Raw genomic sequence first — 21085 nt, 5'->3', positions numbered from 1 at the left:
TCTGGTGGCCGATTAGGGTTGCCAGGTGCCTTTTCGCCACCGGCGGGAGGTTTGAGGGCGAAGCCTAAGGAAGGCGGGGTTTGGGGAGGGTCTTCAATTCCATAGAGTCCAATTGCCAAAGCGGCCATTTTCTCCAGGGGAACTGATCTCTATCGGCTGGAGATCAGTTGTTAATAGCAGGAGATGCTGCAGCTATTACCTGGAGATTGGAAACCCTGTGGTCGATGGAGTTCAAGAAGCACCTGGTCACTTCCACAAAGCCGCGTGGTGCGGAAGGGGAGCAAAAAAGGAGCAGAGAAAATTATTTGCTAGAGCCAACGAAGTCCGACGGATGCAACGAGCAGGAGGAACAACGGAACTGGAGGGGGGATAACGTGAACCCGTTCACATTCTGGAGACTATGGTGGTTGCCCAAGATAAGCTGAGAGGGGACGGAGCAGCAGAAAGCTGTGACACACTTCTGTTTAGAAATCAGAGATAGGAAGACTGCTATGATGGACAGACAGACTCATGCTACAAGCTGGCATCAGTTAGCAATGGTGTAGTGGTTACAGCATCACAGTAGGATCTGTAGGTTCAATCCCTGGGATCTCCAGTTAAAGGGACTAGGCAAGTAGTTGATGTGAAAGACCCTCTCTGCCTGAGACCCTGGAGAGCTGCTGTCAGTCTTAGACAATACTGACTTTGATGGACCAATGATCTGATTCAGTATAAGACAGCTTCATGTGTTCATGTGATCTGGAAGCCCCAGGTTCAAATCCACCATGGAAGCCCGCTGAGTGACCTTCTAGAGTCACTATCTCTCAGCCTAACCTACCCTACAGGCCGGCGGCTGCTGCAGGGATAAAATCGGAGGAAGGGAGAAGGATGCTGTGAGCTGCCTTGGGTCCCCTACTGGGGAGAAAAGCGAGGTCTAATAAATGAACCCATTGATGACATTTTGAGCTCCAGCTGGAGATGGTTATTGTCACCTCACACACAAACTACACTAGCAACCCATGTTGATATTACATTAATATTAAATTGCTTGGCCTGATTCTTTATTAAGTCACTTACACCACACTAAGCCAGCGACAGGATGAACTGCGATGGTAGTATTGTGGGTTATGCTTCCTAAAAAGATAACTGAGAAGACAGTGTTACCTAGTGGTGAGAGTGCTGGACTAGAACAACCTGGAAGACCTAGGTTCAAATCTTTTCTCTGTCATGAAACTCACTGGGTGACCTTGGGCCAGTCACCTCCTCTCAGCCCAACCTACCTCGCAGGGTTGTTCTTCTGTGGGTAAAATGGATGGGAGGAGAGATGTAGGCTGCCTGGAGCTCCTTAGAAGGAGGGCAAGAGAAAAGTATACTAAATAAGTGGGTTTTTTTACCTACACAACACATTCACAATTGAGTCAACACATGAAATTTACATAACTATGCAATTCAGAATTCTTATTTAAAGTAATTCTCCCAACTTGTGATACTAAAGCAAAAAGGACAAATCAGAATAATCTGTAAAGCCCATCCGTCATATATTGTGCGTGGCCTGTTGGGTATATAGACACACACCTTGTTTTGCCATACTGGGCAGGCATCTAGAACAGGAGGCCGCATTACAATTGGTTGGGAGGGGGAGGAGGAAATCTGCTTATCTTCAGAGTCCATAGAGTCATAATAGAAACTGGTGGGCAGCATTTGGGAAGGGGGTCCATAAGTTACAAATGCAGGTGCCCACATATTGTGGCTGGGCTCTAGCATAGCATGGTGAAGTGGTTAAAAGCGGTGGTTTGGAGCGGTGGAGTCTGATCTGGAGAACCGGGTTTGATTCCCCACTCCTACACACGAGCGGCAGACTCTAATCTAGTGAACAGGGTTGGTTTCCCCACTCCTACACATGAAGCCAACTGGGTGACCTTGGGCTAGTCACAGCTCTCTTAGAGCTCTCTCAGCCCCATCTACCTCACAGGGTGTCTGTTGTGGGGAGCGGGAGGAAAGGTGATTGTAAGCCAGTTTGGTTCTTCCTTAAGTGGTTAAGAAAATCAGCATAGAAAAACCAACTCTTCTTTTTCTCTTCTTCTTTATTTTCTGCTAGCCAGCTGCAGAGTCCAGTCTCAACATATCACCGGTAACAATAAGATAATACCTAGACTAACTGGACCAAACACTGTGTTAACAAAAGGAAAACAATTATTGAAACTTAAAAGTAAGCTTACTGTCTTCAGTACTTGATATCTTCAATCTAACCTAAATTCATAAACACATGCCATTACAGTGTTAAGTTTAAATCCCTGGGCAAAGGGATTTATTACAACAGTTTTAGAGGTCTGACAAGTTTTCCAAGAACAAGGAGTTCTGTGGTACCTTAAAGACTAGCACATTTTTGGCAGCAAGAGTCCATAGAGTACAGTCCACTCTTCCTGACAACAATTTCTCCAGAATAAAGGGGGTAGGGTGGGGGAACGGCTCCGTGGCCGGGCACATGCCTCACTCGACAGAAGGTTCCCACATTCAGGAGCTGCATCTCCGGATAAAGTGACCTCCAGCAGCAGGTCAGAGAATGATCTGTGGAAAAGATGCTGAGAGCCACTGCTGTGGAGAGCAGATGGTGCTGTCTGACTTGGGGAGGGACCGTGGCTCAGTGGAAGAGCCTTGGCTTTGCGTGCAGACAGTCCCAGGTTCGATCCCCAGCCTCTCCAAGTGAAAAGGATCAGACGGTGGGTGACGGGCAAGACCCTCGACCTGAGACCCCGGAGAGCCGCTGCCAGTCTGACTAGACAATACTGACCTTGATGGACCGATGATCTGATTAGGCAGCTTCCCGTGCGCGACTCAGTACAAGGCAGTTTCATATCTTCCAAGTGTGCAACCCAGTGCAGAGTTACTTGGCAATACACACACTAAACCCAGCAGGAATTATTTTTCAATAAGCATGCCCATGGTCAGACTGAACCCCCCTGGCAACCGACTGTGGAAATGCTTTGTAGCAATGCTTAGCAAATTGGGGGGTTTTGTTTTTAAAAAAACTAGCTTCTCGCCTGCTAGAAAGCACAATAGCAAGGGCAAAAGGGGATGTTCTTTGCGGCAGTATGGTTTTCCAGAGAAGTCTGAATCGAAATCATTTCCCGTGCTCTGAATGGAGTGTAATTTAGCCGTGTTTATTTTGAATTCTATTTATTAAACATGTTTTAAAGGGTAGTCCACGTACTTTTCTGTCCCAAGACCAATACTTAAAAAGAAATACGGTTTTCCACATAGGGACAGGCTCATGTGGTTTCTCCAAAGTGGCTGATATTGTGCAGCAGTAATGGGGTTTCCACATATTTTCTGCTCCAGTTCTCTATCGGTAGCCATAGTCCCTGCCCACTGGAGCCTTTTCAGTGTCGTTTTTTAAATAAACCATTGAATATTATTATAACGACCTATCTATCGGGCCTCTGAATTTGCAGCTTTCCTTTTTCAAAAGGTATCTAGCCCCTTCTGTTGCCAAGAGATAAGGGGGAAAAGAAGAGTAGGTTTTTATACTCTGCTTTTCCTCTATCATAAGGAATCCCAAAGCAGCTTACAATCACATTCCCTTCCTCTCCCCACAACAACTTGTGAGGCAGGTGGGTCTGAGAGAGTTCAGAGAGAGCTGTGACTAGCCCAAGGTCACCCAGCAGGCTTCGTGTGGAGGAGTGGGGAAACTAACCTGGATCGTTAGATTGGAGTCCGCCACTCATGGAGGAGTGGGGAATCAAACCCGGTTCTCCAGATTAGAGTCCGACGCTCTTAACCATTACACCGTGCTGGCTAAAGGGCTACAGTTATACTTTTTATTAAAAAGAGAGAGAGAGACGGGGACTTAGAACACGACACATAAATTGTTGACACATAACTAAATTATATCTTTTTTAAAAATCAAAGCTTTGAGCAGACTTAAAAAAAAAAAAAAAAAACAGAATATCACCAGTAAAAAATTAAAGGCAATATAATATGTGCTTTCCTTAACTTGCTTAAATTTAAGGAAGAACCAAAGGCAATTAAAACTGCTGACATTAATCTTAGTGCTTCTGAAGAACTGCGCATGATATACCATGGACATGAGCGTCCGCTCATCTAATTCGACAGAATTAACTCACTCCCGCGGAGGTAATGGAGGCAGCTCAGTTTAATTGCCACTATCCACAGCATCACTTGCTGCACCTGTTAGGCCCCTACCAGATTAAAGGTAAAGGTCCCCTGTGCAAGCACCGGGTCATTCCTGACCCATGGGATGACGTCACATCCCGACGTTTACTAGGCAGACTTTGTTTCTACGGGGTGGTTTGCCAGTGCCTTCCCCAGTCATCTTCCCTTTACCCCCAGCAAGCTGGGTACTCATTTTACCGACCTGGGAAGGATGGAAGGCTGAGTCAACCTTGAGCCGGCTACCCGAAACCGACTTCCGTCAGGATCGAACTCAGGTCGTGAGCAGAGCTTGGACTGCAGTACTACAGCTTTACCACTCTGCGCCACGGGGCTCCTTCCCTACCAGATTAGGGATTACAATACATATTCTAGAAGGAGGGAACACAAGCATTTAAAAAAAATTTCACCTGCCCAGCTAATCATGGGGATTCATAACTTGATCTCTCTTTGGATTAATACATACTGAATATTGGTATCTCCCTCCGCACCTGCCTAAAAGTAAATAAAACATATGTACCCCTCACGCAATCCCCGACAAACATGACAATTTTGAAAACTCTCTGTGCGTTAAGTGCCACCGAGTAGCTTCCGACTAATGGCAACCTTATAAATTAATGACCTCCAGAACATCTCTTCTTTAACAGACTTGCTCAGGTCTTGCAAACTGAGAGCTGAGGCTTCCTCTATAGTAAAACTATCACATGTTGCTTGCCTAAATATTTCATTGCCGTCTCGTCACTGTTGTTTGACTGACGAAACAGTTTAACTTCAGAAATTGGTTTTATTCTTGTGATTGGGGAAATAAAGGACTGGAAAATCTTCTGCCCTGCATCTCTGGCAGTACGGTGCTTTCTCTCCCCCCCCCCCCCAGTTTCCTCCTGGCTGAGAAGATACCAGGGCAGAAAGGGACCCAAAGACACCTGGAGTTGCTCTGTTATGTAAAACAAGGCTGGAAGTAAAAGCGGCTGCTAGGATGCTCTTAAACGGAATAAAACAGAAGTCCACGTGGGACCTTCAACACTAATAAAATGTTTTCCTCTGATGAAGCAAGCTCTGACTCACAAACACTTATGTGTTTGTGCATACTGGGTGGGGGATACACTTCTGGGCAGCAGTGTGTGTGAACAAGATCTTGGGGTATGGGTGGACTGTAAGTTAAATATGAGCAGCCAGTGTGATGCAGCGACATAAAAAGCTAATGCGATCTTGGGGTGCATCAACAGAGGCAAAACATCCTAATCGCAAGATGTCATGGTTCCACTGTACACTGCATTGGTCAGGTCACACCTGGAGTATTGTGTGCAGTTCTGGAGGCCTCACTTCAGAAAGGATGTGGACAGAATCAAGCGGGTGCAGAGGAGAGAGACGAGGATGATCAGGGGCCTGGAGACCAAGCCCTATGAGGAAAGGCTGAGGGAGTTGGGAATGTTTAGTCTGGAGAAGAGAAGGTTGAGGGGGGACATGATTGCTGTCTTTAAGCATTTGAAGGGCTGTCACTTAGAGCAAAGCTTCTTAAACTGTGTGTTGCGACCCCATATGGGGTTGCGTAACTGAATGTGGGGGGGTTGCAAAAAAAATTGATTTATTATCAGTAAATGTTTGGTTTGTATACCTATTTTATATACCTATATACCCAGGGTCGCGTAAAAGGGGAAAAGGTTTAAGAAGCTTCCTGTTGGCAGCAGAGGCTAGGACTCGCAATAATGGATTTAAATTGCGGGTGGAAAGGTACCGACTGGATATTAGGAAAATATGTGTACAGTAAGAGTTGTTTGACAGTGGAATCAGCTCCCTAGGGAGGTGGTGAGCTCCCCCTCACTGGCAGTCTTTAAGCAGAGGCTGGACAAGCACTTGTCAGGGATGCTCTAGGCTGATCCTGCATTAAACAGGGGGTTGGACTAGATGGCCTGTAGGGCCTCTTCTAACTCTAGGATTCTTTATCGGAATAAACTTGGCCATTAAGGTGCCACTGGACTCCTGCTTCCTTCTGCTGCTGCCAGACTAAAACGGTGACCCATCTGAAAGGCCCAGGACAGCAGATTCCATTGCCGTAAAAAGGCAGTTGCCAGAAGGGGGAAAAATTCTTCACTGCCGGCGACCAGGAGAATGCTTTTGTGGAACCCAGTGCCTCAGTCTGCAGTACATCCAAGCAGTTTTGGAAGGATGCTCACCTGAAAGGGCTCCGGTGTCAGCCAACCAAAATAAAGCTTGCACGTTGAATATGACGGCAAATGCCAAAAGGATTCAGATACTAGATTCAGTTCCAGGCTATTGCCAGCCACTCTGCTATGCCATCCGCTGCGATTGCAGATGCTTTCAACATCACAGGTAGGTCGAAACCCTATCAATGAGGCATGCATGTGCTAATTGGTGTGGTGTTCCCAGCACATTGTTAGCTGCCAGAGTCACATCCTTTTGCAGAATGAGCTGCTACAAGGTTTGCTAATGAAGCATCAAGTCCCTTTTCCTAAGCTGTGGGGGGGGGGAAGCCCACATCCAACCAGCTTCCCATTTCTTCTGCCTCCTAATGGCAAAGGATGCCTGTTGGCTATGCTCATACAGGCCACTGATACAGATAGTGAATAACACTTGCTACCCTGTAAGATTGGGACAACATCTGAGGTAGCATCTCGATCAGGGGTGTCAAACATAAGGCCCGTGGGCCGGATCCAGCCCTTTGAGAGTTCTTATCCAGCCCGCAAGCCAGCCACCCCCTCCCCACTCTAAAACTGGGCTGGCAAGGCATGGCCCAGCCAGGTGACATTTATGTCATATCCGGCCCTCGTAACAATTGAGTTCGACACCCCTGATCTAGATTCGGTGTACTGCTTTTTCTACTAGCGATGGTCACCAGTGGTTGGAGTGTCGGGACTAGGGAGACACAAGTTCAAAATTCTTACCATGCCGGTTTCCAGGCAACATGCAAAGTGGTGGTTCTTCCCTTTAAGGCCCTGAAGGGCTTGGGGCCAGGGTACTTGAAGGACCGCCTCATCCCGCAGTGTCCAGCCTGCCAGCTAAGATCTGCCTCACAATCACTGTTCCCCTGTGTCCCCCACCTGTAGAGGGGAGGCAGGTAGCAACCAAACAGGGCTTTTCCAGCAGCAAACCCTTGGCTTGAAGAATGACCATCCCCTTGAGGCTCTTCCATTACCTAAGCTGACCTCTTTTAGGTGGCAGGGCAAAATATTTCCTTTAGCCCAGACTCTTAAGGATTTATTTATTAATTAAAACATTTCTATCCCACCTTTCCTCTTGGTTTCTCTTTGACCATCATTTTTATAGTCTGCCTTTAGACGACAAACTGTTTGAGATTCACTTTATGCTGCTCAGTGTTTTCATGCTCTGGATGGGTTTCAAATGGGTAAGTTTAGTAGTCTTTTACGTTTTTAATCACGTTTTGTTTTTTAAACTGCCTTGGGCAGGTTCCCTGGAAAGGCAGCACAGAAATCTTCTAAATAAATAAAAACACAGTCCTATAGAGTTACTCTGATCAAAACCCATTAAAATCAATGGGCTTAGACAGGACTAACTATGCCTATGGGTGTAGTGAGAATAGTTATGGGCCAGTCATTTCTCAGCCTACCTTACATGGTAATCCTATCGTATTGTTTACTGAATACTCCATCGAGTGGATTGTATTGACTCACTCTGTGTAATCCACCTTTGAATCCAACTGAGAAAGGCAAACTATAAATGATGTAAATAAAAATAGACCATACAACCACCTTGAGTTCCCTGAACGAGGACCAGAATAAAACAAAGCTTTATACTAACTCAGTGGTTCCCAAAGTGGGCAGTACCTCCCCTTGGGGGGCGGTGGGGTTACCTAGAGGGGCATTAAGAGGCAAGAGGGCAGCAGGGGCCGCTAGAGGTGGGCCCCTTCAACTGCGTTGTTCACTAATTGACAATAGATCAAGCTATGGCCCCATGCTGGCAAATTTGGGGAAAACTATCAGAATTTTTTTCCAGACTTTGAAGAGCTGGTACCACTGGATCAAGTTCATCAGTTTTGTTGAATAAATGTCAACTAAGAAGTTTTAATTTGATTTTGAATAGATGAGCAATTAATTATGACTGTTTTGAAATTTTATTATTATTTTCTTTAGTGAGTCGTGCAAAGCCCTATTTTGAATAATGCTTTTTATAGGATAGGGGGCGCTGGGGTTGAGTTTGTGGAACCAAGGGGGCGGTGGCCCGAAAAGTATGGGAACCACTTTGCTAACTGAAGCTTGGCGAGACGCTGAGAAATCTGCAGAGGCATGCTGCCCTGCCCCCCCCCCCCCAATAAAACTGCCAGAATTCACTGGGAAGAAGAAATTTAATACAAATGTGCCCCTGAAAAGCTACATCCTACCATCCCTGAGGAATTGGGAGCAATATATTTGAAACGGTAGTACCTGAAGGGCATAAAAAGACTTAAATATAGAAATTTTTATACACACTTTCTATCCATCCCCAACCATCTACCTTGAGGGTTTTCTCTCCCTATCTCAAATTTAACAGAAGGTATTTTTAGCACCGAGTACTCCTGAGGGGAAAGTGAGGGACAGAAAATGACTGGGCTCCTTCCTGATGTTATCAGTATGACAGCTAGCCAAAACACACGAGGTATATTGTCAATAAACAGGATTTAAGCACCACAACACATTAGTTCAGCAAGCCACTCTTTATTAAGTACATTCGTATCCTGTCCTTCCTCCAAAGAGCTCAGGGTGGGGTACACTTTTCTCCCCACCATTTTATCATCACAAGAATGCTGTAAGGTAAATAAGGAAGAGAAAAATGACTGGTCCAGGATCAGCTCGCAAACTTCTTGGCACAGTAGGGATTTGAACCCGGCTCTCCTGGATCCTACTCCAACCACTACACCAAGCTTGCTTTCAACTGGGGAACGATGGCGTTTTGCAGTTTGTTACACCCACGGCAAATGTAACGCAGGCTGCAGGATCGCACAAAATTAATTTTTCTCATGAATTTCCCCCATCGTCTCCCCCAATAGATGAGATCATAGTTAAAGAAGGCATCTATAGTGACCTCAACCAAGGTTAGCATTAACCAGCATTCCCACCACAAGCAGGACTTGAAGCTGGCTTGCAGATACGGTTAGGTGCAAACCATGGTTGACCAGGTTCCCCCTCAGCCATGACTATTGGGGTGAACAGGAAGAATGTGAATTTAGGATGCTGAGGAAGAAACCTGCTTCTGACCTAGTAACCCTTCTGAATATTAACTATGTCTTCCAAAGGCCTACTGTAACAGGAAAGGTATGAACAGCCTGAGGTCCTCTCAGGACCAGCACTGGCATCTCCTTAGGTGAGGCAGCTGCCGAGGCCCAGGGCTTTCAGCAGGGCCACGGCTGCCAGCCCTTTCTCTGCCTACTCAGTGTGGGCTCTCCACCACCCATAATACCCAGTGCCAACAGGGAAAGGGCTGTGGGGAGTAAAGATGGCAGCGGGGGGGGGGGGGACGTGTGAGCAGAGCAGGGAAAGGATGCACAGGCAGGAAGTGAGATACATGGGTGAGAGGGTGGGAAGGGGGGCCCCAGGAACCCTCTGCCCAGAGCCCCCAAAATCTGGAAGCAGGCATGTACTGATTTTTAAAATGTCAGCCTCATATCAAGTTTTTAAAAGGTAACGGTCCCCTGTGCAAGCACCGGGTCATTCCTGACCCATGGGGTGACGTCACATCCCGACGTTTCCTAGGCAGACTTTGTTTACGGGGTGGTTTGCCAGTGCCTTCCCCAGTCGGCCTCCCTTTACCCCCAGCAAGCTGGGTCCTCATTTGACCGACCTCGGAAGGATGGACGGCTGAGTCAACTTCGAGCTGGCTACCTGAAACCGACTTCTGTTGGGATGGAACTCAGGTTGTGAGCAGAGCTTGGACTGCAGTACTGCAGCTTACCACTCTGCGCCACGGGGCTCCTCATATCAAGTTTGCAAATACCTTAATTCTAATATAAGGCCTGAGTAGCCTCAAGAGCATTACTCAGTTTTGCCTGCATTGGAGAAGTTTAGTGGAGAATTTTTCTATATATTGGGTTTTTTAAAAAAACATTCTTTTACCGATCAGGAATCTCCACACTGAAATTTTAATAGGGTTATATTATGCCACATATTTAGATAAGCCGTTTGTCAAGAGACAGGCACGATTCTGCTGGCTGCAATCTGAGAAGCTAAAATGGCAGGCCGCGCAACTGTGCCATGGATAAAATCTCCTTTTACGAGAGAGCATTCAGCTTTTATAAGAGAGCATTCCAACCATTTGTTGGGCAACTGGAAAAGATGAAGTAATTCGGGAACGTATAGGTATGTAAGTCATATCCGAATCTCAAAAACACAATCAAAAGACCACCCAGAATCTTCAGCGTAAGACACACAATTCTATACCATAGAGATTTATTCCCTTCTGCTTTAAACCAGTCAGGTACTAGGCTAGAAACAAACCTTTCATTGAAAAGCGTACACATAGCTGATACTCTACACTGTCATTTACAATATACAACCAGGCCAGTCTAGTCAACAAAACAAATTCCATGTGTGTCAACAGCCTCTATGCATGTTACCGGTGCAGATTCAGATGTGCTGCTGAATGCACATCTGCACAGCGATGCTCACCCAACTCCTACTGAACTGACTGGATGAGTCCCTTGCAGCAAATGTGAATGTAAACCCATTAGCTGAGCAGTTACACATACCCAGCAGCCCATAATCGGATCTCAACCTGAGACAATTTGGAGTGTCGACCTATCTGGGTGCTGGGGGGTACACAGTTTGGCTTTTCAAACATCTGCCAAGTGGCTGTAGTCGATTGTGATTGGAGCACTGCGCTTGAATTGCAGAGACCCAGATTCAGATCTACAGTGATTAAGTTCAACACAGGTGAACACATGAAGCTGCCTTATACTGAACCAGACCCTTGGTCCATCAAAGTCAGTATTGTCTACTCAGACCGGCAGCGGCTCTCCAGGGTCTCTTGCCTAGTCCCTTTAACTGGAGATGCCGGGGATTGAACCTGGGACCTTCTGCATGCCAAGCAGATGCTCTAGCAACTGAGCTACGGCCCTTCCCCCAAACCAAGTTCACTTGGTTTAGCACAATCGTTCTCTTCTAGTATGACCTACCTCACGGTTGCTTGTGAAGACAAAAAAGTATCATGCCTGATTCCCTGAGCTCCTTGGAGAAAAGGCAGGCTAAAAACAACAGAACGAATAACAGGTTGGAATGCTCCAATGGGCAGTCTTCATTAGCTTTCTGGGGAAGCTTAAACCTTGCCATGTGCCTCACTCAGTTTAACAGAAGTGTCTCCAAGATCTAGCCAGCTCATGCCCCCACACAAAAGCAAGACAATTACATTGGCAGTGCCGATTGAGTCACGGGACTTACAGTACAATCCTACACAGAGTCACTCCAGTCCAACACCATCAAAATGTAAGGTCTTGGATTGGAATAATTCCACACTGAATTGCACTGTTACAGTCAGCTGATCTGACTTGCTCCAACCATGCTGAAGCATTTGCAAAGCTGCCCCAAAGAAATCGGTTTTTAAAAAAGCAACAGCTGCCTTGAGTATTGCGTTGGCTGAGAGTGAGGGAGATACGTGCTTAAAATTAGAAACAAAAAAGCACAATATCTTTTTCAGGCATAATGGGATTCAGCTTGTGGCTTTTCTCAAAAAAAAAAAAGCAACCCTCGGAAGTAAGATCTGTAATTAACAGTGGAATCCTGAACAGAGTAGCAGCACCCTTTTAAGCCCACAAAGGTCCATGGGGTTAGAAGAGTGTAACTTTATTTAGGATTCCACTGTTAGTGCAGAAAAGAAGGAGCGTTCGGCTTGCGAAGAACATAGTCAAACTGCAAATTTCTTCAGCTGGCCTTGTTTGGCACATTTCCTTATTTCCTTTTAAACTATAAGCAGCCCTGCATTTAGGTAACGAAAGCCAAGCCCTTGAAACAAAATATATACATTAAAAACTTTAGAAATTGTCAAGAACTTGAAGAGCACAGGGCGTCACCCAATGCTGCTGATGTCACAGGTTGAGTAAGATACACGCGCACATATACTCACATGCCCTGAGCATTCACTAATATAACTGACATGCCAGACAAGAGGAAAATTAGTCCAGTTTTCCCAGCGACACATTAGTACTATATGAGCAAATAAGAAACTATCCCCCAAACCAACGTGCTCTTTTAAGCGAAGAAGTTCAGAACCCCCAACAAATGCAATAAGCGTTAACAGCAGCAAGAAAAACAAGTTAGTTATTAAGGAGCCCACCAGTGGAGACAGGGCAGGCAGTTACTATGACCAGTTCCGTAAACTGTAACACTCTACAGCTGGCAGGATTACAAATAGGGGGTTCTTCACGCACACCATTTGTCCCTATAGGCAGGTAAGGAAACATACATATTCTCCTTGCTCTCATTTGTGAAATGCTTTTCAACATGCGAACATACTGTAGAAAGTTCACTCTTTCCCCCTACATCCATGTAGCAAAGAGATCACATAGAAAGCACCGCTGACATCCCGCGCTTACTGCCCCGAACACCTTCCCCTTATAAATGTTCTCTTTCCCCTCCTTTCACAATCAGCCTACACCTTTTACTAATTTCCTGATGATAGAAATGTCAACACTCTGATGATCTAAGAAACTGACAAAATGAGGCTTCTTCATGCCAGGGAGACTTTCACCCTGGTCAAAGTGCTCCTAAAGGAACAGGAGGAAGCTCCCCACTTCCCATCCAGAAGTTGGCAACCCTTGCCTAACAATGGAGAAATGCTCTCTCTTTTTAAGTACTGTAAGAAACAGAAAGAGATTACCCCCACAAAAGCAAAACCTTCACGCACAGCAATCAGGTTCTAGCATAGCACTTTGGACTAGTATCTGAGAGCTCTGCCAGGAATCTGGATGGGTGATCATGGGTGTCTCTGCCTCACCTACCTCACAGGGCTGTTGTCCAGCCAAAATAGGAAAGAATGAATATCTACAGCTCTCTGAGCTCCTTAGCAGATGGGATGAGATAAAAACTTACTAAGGCCAGGGGGACCCGAGTTCAAATCCCTGCTTGCTGTAAAACAAACTGGGTGATCTTGAGGCAGACATCCCCTCTCAGCCTAATCTAATTCACAGGGTTGCTGTGAGGCAAAAATGGAGAAGGTAGAAGATTCATGAAGCTCATCTAGTGAGCTATCTCACAGGGTTGCTATAAGGATTTTTTTAAAAAACAACAACAGGGAGACGAAGAAAGCCATGTATATGCCACCCTGGGCTCCTTCAAGGAAGAACAGAATAATAAAAAGACACCCTAAACAAAGGATTTTCTACTGCCAATCCTTTATTTAGAGTCCGCATGAAGCTCCCTTCTACTGAATCAGACCCCTGGTCCATCAAAGTCAGGATTGCCCACTCAGACTGCCAGCGGCTCTCCAGGGTCTCAGGCAGGGGTCTTTCACATCACCTACCTGCCTATTCCCTTTAGCCAGAGATACCGGGGATTGAACCTGGGACCTTCTGCATGCCAAGCAGAAGCTCCACCACTGAGCCACGGCCCCTCCCAGTAGTACCTTAAAGACTAACAAAATATTTGGCAGGATATGAGCTTCCGTGAGCCACTAAAGAACTGAGCCGTAGCTGATGAAAGCCAGAAATGTTAGTCTTCAAGGTGCCACTGGACTCTTGCTCTTTTCTACTGCTAGTGACAGACCAACAAAGCTACCCACCTTGATCTAAATAAATGTTTAGCCACCTTTCTGCCCCACTGCTGGCCATTTCAACCGCAGCTTGGGAAGCCACCAAATGCAGCATCCCCTCTCCCCACCCCAGATGTCTCCAGCAGGTAAAGATTTCCCTGCTACGTTTCAGCCTTCGGCTGGGGCAGCAAAGGAACAAAACTGGGAGAACTCAGGAAGGCAAGGCTGGTATGATGAAACGGGGGGGACACAGCCAGGGCCGGTGCTACCATTAGGAGAACTAGGCGGTCACTTAGGGTGCAGACCTCAGAAGGGCGCAGAACTGGCCTGAGGGGCACAGTTTTAAACAGATTAGTGCCTTGGGGAAAAAATGCAACTGAAAATTTATATATATATTAATGTTAACGTTAAGTACCGCAACAGTGCTATGGAACATAATTAACTATAACGTCTTACGAAAAGTTTTGCGCTTTTATTTTTCCTACAAGACACGTTTTTGAAAACTGGTTAGCAATCAGAAGACAAATAAGACTGCAGTAGAGATACTAGGTAAGTATTACAACTCTAAACACAAAATGTACAAATAACACATTACAGCAGAGCGTCAACAGAACAGGACGGTTATACAAACTATCAAGATGACTACGCGTTGTGGTTTTAAGAACTGTTAAGACACGAACCCTGGAAGAAGCCCACTCTGTATGGGAATGGATATGTATACAGTAGTCGAAAAGGGCCAGAGTCCAGTAGCACCTTAAAGACTAACAAAAATATGAGCTGGTAGGGTTATGAGCTTTCGCGAGCCACAGCTCACTTCTTCAGATACCTGAAGCTACACGATACACGAAAGCTCCTACCCTACCAGAAAATATTTTTGTTAGTCTTTAAGGTGCTGCTGGACGCTGGCCCTTTTTGACTACTGCAAACAGACTAACATGGCGACCCACTGTGGATATGTATACATGGTATGTTAAGTGTTAAAATTTGATAAATAAATTTTATATAAAAAATTTAATAAATTGTATTTTAAAAAAGAAAAGAAAATTGGTTAGCAATTAGAAGACAAATAAGACTGTAGCAGAGATACTAGATAAGTATTACAATTCTAAACATAAAATGTACAAATAACACATTACAGCAGAGCATCAACAGAACAGGACGGTTATACCAACTATCAAGATGACTACGTGTTGTGGTTTTAAGCACTGTTAAACACGAACCCTGGAAGAAGCCCACTCTGTATGTGAATGGATATGTATACAGTGTATGTTAAGTGTTAAGATTTAATAAATAAATTTTATATAAAAAATTAATAAATTGTATTTAAAAAAGAAAAGAAAACTGGTTAGCAATTGGGGGGGGGTGCACAAGTAGTTAGCCTTGCCTAGGGCGCAACAATGACTGGCACCGGCCCTGGGCACAGCAGGTGCGGTGGCTGGAAGGGGGAGGGGAGGAGGAGGAGGGCCAGGATCTTGGGAGGGCGCCTCCGGCCACAGCCCTTCCTTCCGCCCCCGGCCTCCCTCGCTGCGCCCCCCAACCGTCCCGCTCCCCTCCCCCCCCCCGCCACACCCACCACAAACACCCACCTTCGGCGATGACCTTCTTGATCCGCAGCTTCATCTCGCCCATCTCCACCACCTGCCCCACGAAGTCGTTCTGGTCCCGGCTGGCGGCCCCCAAGGAGCCCGGCCCGGCCAGGAAATCCAGCGCCGACTGCAGCAGCGACATGGCCGGGACTGGGTGGCGGCGGAGGGCGGCAGAGACAGGAGCCAACAGCCCGGTTCCGCCCGGCCGGCCGCTGAGCCCCGCGACTGTAACCCTCGCCGGCCACCGTACTCCCCTCTCCCCCTCCCTTCCGAGCCGCGCCGCAGCCCTTTCCGCCAGCGTTGTGCGTCAGAAGCCGAAAGGCGCCGCCCCGCCCACGCCCGCTTGGGCCCCGCCCACGCCCGCTTGGGCCCCGCCCACACAGCCGAGTGTCGTGAACTCTGCGCGGTGGCTTCTGACGTCATGTTTGCTGTCGCAGGGGGGCAAAGGCAGCCGGCGGCGGAAACGATGGGGAACTCTAGGAGTTGTTTTCTCGGTGATTACAGGTGCCCCTCCCCGCACACATCAGAAGAAAGCAAGAATCCCGTCGCACTTTAAAGCAGTGGCGGACTGGGTCCAAAAATATTGGTTGCCAGGAGACAGACCTGGATGGCCCAGGCTAGCCTGATCTCGTCAGACCTCAGAAGCTAAGCAGGGTCAGCCCTGGTTAGTATTTGGATGGGAGACCACCAAGGAATACCGTACCAGGGTTGCTGTGCAGAGGGAGGCCCTGGCAAACCACCTCTGTTAGTCTCTTGCCATGAAAACCCCAAAAAGAGGTCGCCATAAGTCGGCTGCGACTTGACGGCACTTCACACACACACAGGAGACAGAGGGGACCCACCCACAACTATAAGGCTATCATTTAAATCACTGGTTCCCAACCGGGGGTCCGCGAGAACTAAATTAAGGTCCGCGAAACAAAGTTATAAACCCATAATAAATTAATATTTTCAATTAAAAGTTCTCTATTATAAAAATATATATTCAAATATTATTCTAAGTTTAATGTTTAACTAACAGTTATGATTAAAGTTTATTTTCAAATTCCCGGAATTTTTATTTTGAACCTTGGGGTCCCTGCGCCGAACAAAAAAGTCCTAGTGGTCCCTGGTCAAAAAAAGGTTGGGAACCACTGATTAAGAAATAAAAATTTAAAAAATACATAAGTGGGGAAAAGGCACAATTAAAATTTTAGTTGCCTACAGTAATAGTATTGGAACTTCTATTATATTTTCAAGCTACTAAAAGGGCATTAACATTTTTAACATGTCAAATGTTTAAAGGGGGCCAATTCATCAGGGGCCCACAGGGCCCACTTGCCATCAGGCAAGCTGACACCCTGGCCAGTCCGCCACTGGCCTTAAAGACAAAATTTCTGGCAGGGTATGAGCTTTCGTGAGCCACAGCTCACTTCTTCAGATACAAACACCAGAAAAATTAAGTCAGGCTTTTTCCAACTTGGGTCTTTTCCTAGTCCTATTTTTTGTTTAAAATTCCAGCTTTTATTATTATTATTTTAAACTAGAGCTGCTAATGCAAATAGGCTGTTGTTATCCCAATAGTCAGGTTAAGTTCAGAGTGATTTACAACACCTATGCAATGTAGTCCTGTGTTATCAGCATATTGCCGGTGGGGGAACGGTTAATGACACGGCTGAGTAAAAAATTCCATAAGTAGTCAAACCGGAGCCTTGTGGCAGTTTAAAGATTGATTGACAAGATTTTACTGGAGCCCACTTTTTAGGATTCCAGGTTTCTTACTCACTGTAAGAATCAACTATTTTAGCAAAATCTCAGACTCCCCAGCTATTACAGGCGTTGACTGCCTTTGCATAGCTATTTTTTTATGATTAGATCTGAATTAGAGGGGGGGATTACATCTGGGGGTTTTTTTTGTTGTCAAGTCACAGCTGACTTATGGTGACTCCATAGGGTTTTCGAGGCAAGAGACATTCAGAGATGGTTTGCCATTGCCTAGATCCACCTCACGCCCCAGGTATTTCTTGGAGGCCTGCCAGCCACATACTTGCCCAGGTCGAGGCTGAGAGTGTGTGACTGCCCCAAGGTCACCCAGCAAGTTTCCACGGCACACGTGGGGATTTGAACCTGGATTTCCCAGATCCTAGTCTGACATTTTGACCATTACACCACACTAGCTCTGTAAATTACATTACCCTGCGGCATTTTTTGTATTTCATGCCCTCCCCGACACTGCTATTGTTTTTTCTTTTTCCTGATCTCGTACATAAAATAACTGCTTGGCGAGGATCCACTCAAAACATCTGAAGAACTAGACTCTAGTCCACGAAGGCTTATGCTGGAAATAAAACCTTCTTAGCCTTTAAGATACGTCAAGGGTCCTGTTCATTTTTATTTTATTTTCACCGTTTAATTTAGGCCTATCATGTAATGTAGTACACTGTTAACGTCCTACATTACAGACGGAAGGCGTGGGGGCAGTTTGTGATACAGTGGCTTAGGACGTTCCTGCAGTGTAGGCCAGTGTTATTATCTCCATGTTTCATATTGAGGTGGCAATAAAACTGGAAACAATATATCTACTTATTCACAAAATCAGTATAGGTAATCACACTGACACTGTTGTTATAAAGGTGCCTTCACACATTAGCTGCTATTGGAAATATGCAGTGCAATTCAGTATATTATTATTAGATGATAAGCTCGATACTGATGTGCTGTGCTTAACAAGTTATTTTGTGAAGCTGGGATCGTGCTCATGTGATGAGCCATCTGGAACTTGTGAGCTTACTGTGGACTGCTAGTTTTACAAACAAGTGAAACTTTTGGGAAGAAGTCCTTCTTGGATGTCTGTATGTTATTTGGTCATGTATATGTGATTAATTGGTCATGTATGTGTGATTGTGATCAATTATATATGTTTGTGCTATGACTATGTGAGATAAACGTTACAGTGTTATTTTTAATAGCCGTATCAGTATAACCTATACTGAGTTTGTGAATCAATATTTGAGAGGTATAGAGGTGTTGTTTCATACTTTCACGTTATACCTATGCATAAAGAAAACGCCATGCCCCAGAACAAAAAGGAATCCTGTGGCGCCTTTAAGACTAACAGGTTTATTATTAGTCTTCAAAACGCCACAATTTTATTTATTGCTGCAAGAGGTTGACAAGATCGCAACGCTCCAGAATGACAGCCTCCCCACTTCCGCCAGGACTACCAGTGCCTTCTGGCACGCAAGCCACGCTCACTGACGTCCGGCCTCTTCACTCTTTCGCCGCCCCCTCGCTAGGCCACGCCCACATTCGGGGATTGCCGGCTTCCCCGCCCGATGCAATGAACCCGCTTTCGTCATCTCTCGTAATCAGAACAACGCGCCTGTAGGTGTAAATTCCGATGGTGAAATCAGAACTGGTGACACACGAATTGACATTCAGACTGTTCCTTTAGCCGCCATCCGGTGTAAAAGTCAACCACTCCTTAGGCAAAGCCCAATCCAAAGCCTTCATTACTCAAAAGCAAGTCCAACTGAGCCGAAGTTCACTGGCCCTTGCAGTCAAGGGGGCCTGGCCTGAGGGGGGCGGGGTTTGGGGAGGGACTTCAACACCATAGAGTCCAATTTCCAAAGAGGCCATTTTCTCCAGGTGAACTGATCTCTATCCGCTGAAGATCAGTTGTAATAGCAGGAGATCTCCAGCCACTCCCTAGAGGTTGGCAACCCTATTAAGTATGCAGGCAGAGGAACTAAGCATAAGAACTGAATTGCCTGGTTGGATCCAAACTTAACAAGTGCCCATTTTATTTTTCCACCAGTGGCCAGCTCGATCCCTCGAAAGTGCAGAAACCGGGGGGGTGGGAGTGGAATTGGATGGTTAACCTGTTTATGTCTAGCACTTGGTATTCAGAGGTAGACTGCCTCTGAACATGCAGGTGCTTCTCAAGTATTGTGCTCAACAGCTATTGATTGGCTGCTCTACCAGCAGTTTTTCTAGCCCCTTTTTAAGCCAGTATAATGGAGTAGCGATGCCAGCCTCCAGGTGGGACCTGGGGAGCCCCCGGAATTACAATTCATCTCCAGACTACAGAGGTCAATTCCCCTGGAGAAGGTGGATGCTTTGGAAGGTGGAAAGAAGAGCAGGCTACTGCCACCACTGACACCTGCCCCAGCTGGGGTTTAGGCATCTGACGGTAGCAGTGGCTCCTGTCTACCTTTGCATGGGGTGAGAGTAGGGTTGGCAACCTCCAGGTATTAACTGGAGATCTCCTGCTATTACAACTGATCTCCAGCTGGTAGAGAAAACGGCCTGGAGAAAACGACCACTTTGGCAATTTGATTCTATGGCATTGAAGTCTCTCCCCAAACCCCGCCCTCCTCAGGCTCCACCCCAAAAGCTTCCTGCTGGTGGCGAAGAGGGACCTGGCAACCCTAGGTGAGAGCCACCCCTTGCTTGGCCCTGGCAAGGGGGGCTGGCAGTGGGAGGGCAGTGGTTCTGTATTTATTTAATTCATCTGTACCCCGCCTTTCTCCCCAATGGGGACCCAAAGCAGTTTACATCGTTTCCCTACATTTTATCTTCACAACAACCCTGCAAGGTAGGTTAGACTGACCGTGTGTGGCTGACCCAAGGTCACCCAGCAAGCTTCCATGGCATGAGCTGGGATTCGAACCCGGGTCTCCCAGATACTAGTCCAATACTTTTAACCACTTAAGTGCACACACTTAGGGAAACTGAACTGCATCTCCCTTTAGGGAGGAAGAAAAATTAGGTTTCCTCCGAGTATAATCTGCTTACTAGAAAACAGTAGAATTGGTTGGTCTAGAGACCACAGGTCATTTATGCACGGGTACTTTCACTCATGTTCACCCCCGGTCTGACTCGGTAGTTCCTTGGAGTTATGAATTAGTTTTCCGTCCATTAGAGATGACCTTGCTCCTAGCCCTGGCAAATTCCTGGTCTTCCCGTTCCTGTAATAACCCAATTTTTTTATCTCCCCTGAGATCAGCCCGGGTGAAATCTCCATGCATAAACCAAAGCACGCAACAAGGGAGTTGGGGGGGAGAGATTGACATTTCCCCCACAGAAAGCACTACAGCCAATTACAAAGCAGCATTTCAAGGGGCAGGGACTCAAATGCTTCCTGATTTCTGAGTGCTTTCTGAGCAGACACTTGGGTTTCTCCCCCCCCCCCATTCCTTTTAGAGAGCTCCATTTTTTGAAAAGGTTTGTAAAACGGCACTTGGGTTTCCACCAGGGGGAGAGGGGAAATGGACGTTTCTCTCACAGAAAGCACTACAGCTAATTACAAAGCAGTGTTTCAAGGGGTGGGGAGCCAAATGCTTCCTGATTTGAGCTTGGTAACTGCTGGTGCACAGATTCGCAACAGTAAAGTGTGGGTCAAGCGACCTTCAAGGTCCAGGTAAAACTTCCATGCATAAACGATAACAGTAGAATGGGGGTGGGTGGGTTTCTACATACTACAGAAAGTTGTTGTAGTAACACACCACCCGCACAGCTTTACCAGTGAAGACATATACACAATTACTTTACTATACTTTTACACCATTGCCACTCCATCAGCCTTCGGGACTGAAAAGTAATTAAATCACTTTTTATTGTTTACAAAAATGTCTTTCATATGATAGTTTTGACCAGATTTGGTATTTTTGAAACCCCAC

At 46.2% G+C, this 21085-nt stretch overlaps 1 protein-coding gene across 1 annotated transcript in view; it reads right to left on the bottom strand.

Moving 5' to 3' along the window:
* Positions 1–15596, bottom strand: part of GAK (cyclin G associated kinase) — a 108166-nt gene extending 92570 nt beyond the window's left edge. Inside the window, exon 1 of the mRNA XM_056847974.1 lies at positions 15426–15596. Coding sequence (XP_056703952.1) covers positions 15426–15567 — 142 coding nt within the window. The 5' untranslated portion in view covers positions 15568–15596. The remainder of the gene's footprint in view (positions 1–15425) is intronic.
* Positions 15597–21085: the final 5489 nt, after the last annotated feature.

This window comes from Euleptes europaea, chromosome 4 (assembly GCF_029931775.1).
Source record: "Euleptes europaea isolate rEulEur1 chromosome 4, rEulEur1.hap1, whole genome shotgun sequence".
In the NCBI taxonomy this organism is placed as follows: Eukaryota; Metazoa; Chordata; class Lepidosauria; order Squamata; family Sphaerodactylidae; genus Euleptes; species Euleptes europaea.
Note: the sequence above shows the minus strand (reverse complement) of the source record. Positions and strands in the feature narration are given on the sequence as shown.